The sequence below is a fragment of the Paroedura picta genome, chromosome 11 (genome assembly GCF_049243985.1).
Source record: "Paroedura picta isolate Pp20150507F chromosome 11, Ppicta_v3.0, whole genome shotgun sequence".
NCBI classification, from domain to species: Eukaryota; Metazoa; Chordata; class Lepidosauria; order Squamata; family Gekkonidae; genus Paroedura; species Paroedura picta.
The window spans coordinates 46,415,612-46,423,454 of record NC_135379.1 but is presented as its reverse complement, the minus strand read 5'-3'; the positions used below and the strand labels follow the sequence as shown (position 1 = coordinate 46,423,454).

Here is a 7,843-nt window from a genome sequence, read left to right as displayed (position 1 = left end):
TCTAAGATGTCCATTGAAATTGACGGACAATAACCATTTAAAACGAGTCCTTGTCAAATTCCCAACTAAATAATGTTTTTAACACTGTATGGGATCATGTTGTTTGTGTTTAGTCACCATGTGTGTTTCAGCATTGTTACTTCTGTTGCAGGACTCCTCTTTGTCTTCACCACCAGTTACAAGGAGCCGAACATCTTCCCTTGTAGGGCAAAATGATGAAAGCACTTTAACATCAAATAGAGAGGTGGGTTGAAAACCAACTTGTGTACAAGGATAAGAAGAGGTGCCCTTTAAAAAATGAGACAAGGGATACCTACCAATGATACACAGTAATTAAAATTATTAAAACTGTATATTAATTATAATATGTGCCCAAAAGGTAATAATGTCACACTAATAACAGAACCAAAAACAAAGCAAGAAGATTTGACTCCCAAAATCCTAATGGAAGGTTTACTGTAATACTAGAATTCCAGCACTGGCAATTTTTCTTTCAGTCTCTTGTTTCAGCATTATTCAAGATAATGAACTCTTCCTAGGGTAAAAAAGCCTGGTTTTATATTAAAACTGCAGTTCTTTCTTAAAAATGAAGTTTTCTTTAAACAGCCATAGTATGAGAGGGCATTAAATATTCACAGGGCTAGAGTTGGATCACCCGCATACTAAATAAAGATTCAAGAGCTACTTATAGAATTTTCCAGCAAAGGCTAGTGTTGCTATGTCCCCCCAGCCACTGGTGAGGAAGATGGCAGGCTAGGGCTGCCAAATCCTATTTAAGGAACTCCTGGAGATTTGAGGATGTGTCTTGGGGAGGACAGAGACCTTAGTGGGGTACAATGCCTTAGAATCCACTCTCCAAACCATATTTGTTTAGGGGAACCAATTTCTGCAGTTTGGAGATGATCTGTAATTTCAAGGGATCTCCTGGTCCACCTGGAGGCTGGCAGTCCTAATAAGGACACTTAGGTGTATGGAGTTTGGTGTATGGACTCCGGGGAATGGTAGAGGACAGGAAGGCCTGGAGGATCATTGTCCATGGGGTCACGATGAGCCGGACACGACTTGGCACCTAACAACAACAAAGTGTATGGACTCTTAAACTACCTACCTTTATTTAATAGGGTTAATGACAAAATATAAGACTGACTTGTACTGGATCATGGCCTTCCTTGTCAGGTGTTCTTGTTAAGCTTAATTTTACTTGCAGAGATATAAACAGATATTGATTGCTTTCACAGCAGCTTTCCTCGCCTCGTGGCCACTGCGTAATGCAAAAGGCATGTGAACTGCAGGACCAGAATTCTTGGTCTGTCATCATGTGCAGCATTTATTTATTTATTTTAGAAGCCAATCATAAAAAAACAAACAATAGAAAATAGGAATCTTGATTTAAATCGAGTTGCTCTTTAGAAAAGAGGAAGCTTGTTTGATCTGTAACCATTCTAGAATTTTCTAAGGAAGACCCTTTAAGGTTTGAAATGCATTGCCTAATTTATGTTAACGGCACTTCAAGGGTTTTTCAGAAATTCCCTTTGTTTTTGTTCACAAAGGGCATGGCTATTTTAAGTGCGCATTCACCATTTCCGTTGCTTATTATTGTTACCTGATCCTGAGGAGATTGTAACCAATTCTGATATAAACTTGTTTTAGTTAAACATTAACTGGACAATGAAATCAGAATCCAGTAGCACCTTTAAGACCAACAAAGATTTATTCAAGGCGTGAGCTTTCAAGTGCAAGCACTCTTCCTCAGAAAGCTCACACCTTGAATAAATATTTGTTGATCTTAAAGGTGCGACTGGACTCTGATTTTATTGTGCTACTTCAGACCAAAATGGCTACCCATTTGAATCTGACAATAGCTGGACAAGTTTTTCAAGATATTTGCAGCTATTTTTTTTTTAGACTGCGGTCTCTTCTTTCATCTTGTATCTTTTCACAAGTTAATGTAGTGTTTTTGATGTAATCATAATGGGCATAATCGTAGGCTAATACTAAGTTTTGCAGTGTAATGTAACTCATACCATAAAGGCTAAAGCAGTGGTCGGTGCCGGGCCGCGAAGGCCATGGCGCCGGGCCGCGGCTCCCTCTCCCCGCCCCCCCCCCCGCAGTAAAAAACTTCCCAGGCCACAAGCTTGCGGCAGGGGAAGCTTCTTACTGCGGGAGGGGGGGGAGAGGGAATCAGGGCCGCGCCCGCGCACATGCGCCATGCACGGCCAAAATCGCGCGTGTGCCGCACTTTCGCACGTGCGCGATTTCGGGCGCGCATGCACAGCATGCGCAGGCGGGCAGTTGCCCTGCACAGTTGCCCTCAAAAAGGTTGGGGACCACTGGGCTAAAGCACTTGGTACACTTCTGCAGTACTTACCAATTTGCCATAGGAAATCAGTTCTACAATTATTCAATCTTTATTTCTGAGTCAGTAGTCTTATTGATTTGCGAATGGGTATACATTTATTGTATTAGCCATATGCTATACCAATTTCTTTAAAAAAGTTTTCTTCTGTTAGATGATTTGAAATGCAGTGAAATTATTTTGGATTAGATCTCGATTTGGAAGTATTCCTTCTTAGTATCCCACTAGAACCTCGGAGAGTATCTGTGTGTGCAAATAGTTCTCTTTCAGAAGTCTGATTCAGCCTGAGAGTTCCCAGTTACAGAATCATTCTTTTACTCAGTTGCTTTTGAATGAGTGGGTCATTAGTGACAAGTGCAAAAGGATAGCCTTTTTTGTTAGCTACCTTTCATCAGTTGCCCTACTTTATCAGCTTTGTGGATCATGAAACCCTTATAGTATCACTAGATTTAGCTGCATACACATTTCAATTAAGATCATATTAATTTGAAAGGCAAGGCATTGCCAGTTTTTCTGTGACCCACATTTCCTCTTAATGAATTATGCCTTTTAGGGAATAATGCTTATCAAAAAATAGCATCAGATGTAACCTGCAGTAGGGGTTGCATAGAATCAGATCGTGAAACTGATAGCGGTACTGTGCCATAGTCAGACTAGGATTTGGGAAGGACTGGTTCAGATCCCCGCTTGGTCGTGAAAGCTCCCTGGGTGACCTTGAGCAAGTCACATTTTTCAGCCTAACCAACCTCATGGGTGCTGTTGTGAGGCTAGAGGAGAGGATAAAAATGTCAGCTGCTTTGGGCCTTCACTGAGGGGAATAAATAAACAAATTCAGTTTTTTATGCTCCTAGGCAAATTCTTTACAGGCTTTTGTATCACTGTTTGTTTTTAACTGCATAATTATATATGGAATATATTAATTGGTAAACTTAAATGTAATTATAGAGGCTAATGTATTATGTTTGCAGTATTTTGATATCCATCTGAAGCATTTATTTATTATTTATTTAATTGATATACCGCCCTCCCTGGAGGTGGTATAATCTGTTTTATTGATTGATATGAAAATGAGACGCAATCCCACTGCTTTGCTTCTCCCATGCACTCTGTTTTCTTTTTATTGTTCGTTTATATGTACATTTTTCTTGCTGTTGTAAAATTTCATGCATTCTTCTTTATGAACATTCACAGTACAGTGGCTTGTGCCAGATCAGGACTGAAAAATCCCAGGTTCATGAGACTGTTAGTGACTTCAGGCGATACGTTTTCTTTCAGCATAGTTTGCCTCATGATGTTTTGAGGACCCATTGGGGCAGGAGAGCCATGGAACCTGCTCTGAATTTCTTAAAGGAAAGGCAGGATAATAATGTAATATACAGGTGGCTCATGTGATACTTAATTTCCCCCCCTGCTATATAAAAATAAGAATAGAGTTTGGTTAGTGGGAACTATGACAATGAACACAGATGTTTTTTAGAAATGTGTATTTGCAGCATATTTCTCATTGCACTGCTGGGGCAGTGTTAATATTTTCTCTGATAATGAAATGGGCCCCTCAGTAATTACTGATAGCTTCAGCAAGATTAGTTCCATAGCTGATCTCTGTAACTGGTATTGTGATGTTTATGTATGTGGTTAAGAGGCTTAAGGGAAGATTCTGGTTCTTCTATCATAATTAGCATATCATAAACAAGATCCCAAAAGTATCAGAATAATTCCACATGTATTTATAAATAAAATGACAATATACCGTAGTATATATGCACAAAAAACTAGAACAGAGTTTTTAAAATCTCATGCCTGTGTACATACATACCATGGCTAGTTTGTCTGTTCTGATCAACTTTGAATGTATTCTGTTTATGCATTTTTCTTGGGAGTGTTGCACTCTTGCTACAGCATTAAGCAATATGCAGAAACTCGGCTGATGAGGAAAAACTTTGCAGTATGGTTTTGTGTCATCCCCCCTTTTACTTCATTACTTTGTTTTTATTTTTCATCTTCTTGCTTTTTTGCACTGAGTGACGCAGCTGATAGCTGGGATGATAGCAGAGCCTGCTTTTCTTTCTGAGTATACTGTCTTTGCTTTGGATTCCACCAAACGGCCTAAACCAAAGAGTCAGAGTGTGGTGAGTCTCCCACCCGTCCCTCACAGTAGTGACTTTGGCTGGACCAAGAGGATAATTGTAATTCTAGAGGGCACAACCAGTGTCGCTTTTGGTTTATGGGCTCACAAAAGCATACTAAATGACTTGTTGCTAACACTGCTCTAAAAAGCTCAGCCATATTATTGGTTAATTTGTGACTGGGGAATTGGATAACATGAGCTTAATTTAACATGAAAGATTAACCTTGCTCTGGTAACATCATACACAAGTGCTGTACTTGGTTACTGAAAAGCAGACCTCTCCTTTTGATAATAGATCTATTCCATAAAAAGGACTTAGACAAAGTTTTTATATGCATGATAGAGTTGAGGAGCAGTTGTTTTTCTTTTTATAAAACTTGTATTCAACATTTTAAAATACAGTATAGATAAGAAGAAAAGAAAAAATAGGAATTACCAAATAAAAAGAGAAGAGTAAGGGAGAGAAAAAAGAAGAAAAGAGGTGAAGAGGCTTCCCATTTTATCTATGATTGTCTATGACTATTATATTATAACTCCTGGACTACAATTCCCATGAGCCCCTGTCAGCGAATGCTGGCAGGGGCTCATGGGTGTTGTAGTCCATGGAAATCTGGAGGGCCGCAGTTTGGCTATGATATATATCAAGGATATATTTTTTTCTATTGTCATATTTTCTCCACTTAGTCTCCAGAGCTATAAACCATCATTTCATTTTTGTCTATATCATGAAGAAAGGTCCATAAAAGGCTCCCAAGTAGCTACAAATACCGTATTAATTAAAGCAGTAAGTTTGGCCATTTAACCCAATTCTACCATAAGCAATTGTTTTCAGTTCCCTTCAGTTCCCTTATGTAGAATATCATTATGGGGATAAAAAAAATGAAATCTTGTTGCTGATCAAGGATCCATTTTTGTTCTTATTCTCTAGTGTTTTTTGTGCTTTACATCCTTTGTATTGCTGGATGTCAAAGTGAAGATGTAGAATTTGTGGAAATGTTGAAGCTGCTGAAGGAAAAGGGTTATTTTCTGGGTGAAATTTTTAAAAAGCCCTGGATGTTTAGGGGAGAAATTGAAATGTATGCTGTCTTAAACCCTGTTTGGCTCTCAGAATCCCTTGACCCCACTGTTCTACCCTTGTAAGTCAGTTTTGTGCACTGGAGCTGGCTGGGAACCAAGGTGGTGTTCTGTTTAAAGCCTTACTTTCCAGCTCCTGGTCCGGAAGTTCTTTGGTATCAGGTGCCATAATCAAGATTTGGTTACTATTTGTGATTCTATAAGATGGAAGTCAGTCAGTCTGTCTCTCTTTCTGTGTCTTTTTGTGAATGTGAAAACAAACATTGTGGCTATTTCTCTTCCCCTCCATACACACACTTTCCCTTCTTAGTATTATTGTGCATTTTCGTGGTAGTTGCTGTCCTTCAGCACCATCACCATCTGGGCAGCCAAAGAGAGTAGCGCGAGGCAAAATGTGATTTCCCTCCAAGATTTTTCCTTTCAGAGAAATCGAAAGCTAGACATTGGGAGTGATAAAACGTATTTCCAAAATAAATAAAAATGTTTTTTTTAATTTAAGGATTCCGCAAACTAGATGGGAGAGTCCTTAGGATTAGTATATTTTTCACTGAGTAAAACCTTGTTTTAAAAAGTCTTGGATCATTTCAAAGAGACAGCATTTGATATGAGGGATTTCCCCTAACCCTTCTCATGAAAATATTGTGTTTTACACAAAAAATAACTGTTTTACCCTCCCTAATTTTTCCACTTCCCCCACCACTTTAACATCTGTAGGTAAAGGGCCATAGGAGTAGTAAAGGAGGTGTAATTTAATATTGGGAGGTAAAAGTTGTTTTCAGCTTCTGCTCTTACCCTAGGCAGAATACACACTGTTCACAAGATATTGGGATTCAGATCAGTTTGTTATACTATCTTCTGATAATTCGCAGTGCTTTGAGGACTGCAAGAGTATGGCATTTGGGTATAGTGCTTGTATTTTGTTTACTTTTGAAATCAAATGAATACAGTGGTGGAGGAGTGTTCCCTACTTGATACTTTCTCTTTGCATTGTGGGACATCAAATGAGAAATCTATGGACAAGCTTTTAAATGTTCTTAAATGTGCTGGGTCATAGTTGGCTTTGGACTTGCGGTTTTTGGAAGGTGAAGAACTAAATTGTTTCATTGACTGATTTAGGACAGATTTATATATGAATGATGCCATTCTCATACTGCATCAAAGTCCTAAAACAAGAGGTACACAATTATTAGATCTTAGCTTAGTTTAGTTTGTAGCCAGCTTGGTGTAGTGGTGAAGAATGGCGGCCCCGAATCTGGAGAGCTGGATTTGATTCCCCACTCCTCTACATGTAGCCAACCAGGTGACCATGACATAGTCGCAGTCCTGTTGGAGGTACTTTCATAGCAATTCTGTCAGAGCTCTCTCAGCCCTACCTATCTCATGGGGTATTTGTTATGGGGAGAGGAAGGAAAGTCAATTGTAAGTTGCTTTGAGACTACTTTGGGTAGTGAAAAGTGGAATATAAAAACCAGCACTTTTTCTCATTACCTTGAGTTTTGGGTGAGTATCTAACTAATGTTTTATTCTTATACTAGAATCAAAGCCCATTTTAGAAATGGGCTTTGAAAGGGATGGCAGGCAAGAGGGCGTGAGAGGGTGGCCGTGGCTCCCTTTGGCCTGCAAAGCGAGCTAAAGGGAGTAGGAAGCTTCCCCCCCCCCCCCGGTGGCAACAGGGAGGCTGCAAACTCATGGAGATGTTTAATTGTTAGCAAAACATTTTATCTTTAATTGGTGATATTCCAAGGGAGTTACCCTGTCCTTTTCTAAAAATGTTTTTCTGAGATGGAATTCATTTACAATTCATATTAGTTAAGAAATTTGGTTCTAAGAGTCTTCGAGAGGCTTGGATAGTCAAACTGCAGCAGGGTGCATCCCACCACAGGAGACAGGAAATAGAATTTTCATCCTGCTTCCCTGATAAATGGCAGGGAACACCCACCAAGAGTCCTCCTCCCGACTTCAAGGAAAAGAACCATTCACAGTGAGTTATCCAATGGTCATTTTCAATTCCTCTACGATGCGTCTTGCTCTAGAGTAGAGCTGCACCAAAGTAAGATAAAAGCTTTAGGATCCAGTTGAGTGTTTTCGTGTGAAAGCTTTGTATTCATAGAAGTGAAGAAGATGGTTACTGTTTTAAAAACACAAAAGGCAATTCTAATGGAATCATTATTGGGGCTTTAAGGAACCAATGAAAAAGTTTGAACTGTTGACTCAGTACTGAACTACTTAGTTAAAGTTGGCTGTTTTCCTTTCAGTGAAAACCATACTATAAACAAGTGTCACTG

The 7,843-nt window shown here is 39.2% G+C and overlaps 1 protein-coding gene across 4 annotated transcripts in view; it reads left to right on the top strand.

Moving 5' to 3' along the window:
• GOLGA4 (golgin A4) overlaps positions 1–7,843 on the top strand; it is a 58,112-nt gene that overhangs the window by 2,228 nt on the left and 48,041 nt on the right. For 2 of the 4 annotated variants that reach the window (XM_077303897.1, XM_077303898.1), the window contains exon 2: positions 152–244. In XM_077303897.1, the coding sequence (XP_077160012.1) occupies positions 152–244 (93 nt within the window). Of the gene's footprint in view, positions 1–151; positions 245–2,208; positions 4,486–7,843 lie in introns of those variants that run through there. The other 2 variants (XM_077303903.1, XM_077303899.1) reach the window with 2 other exon arrangements.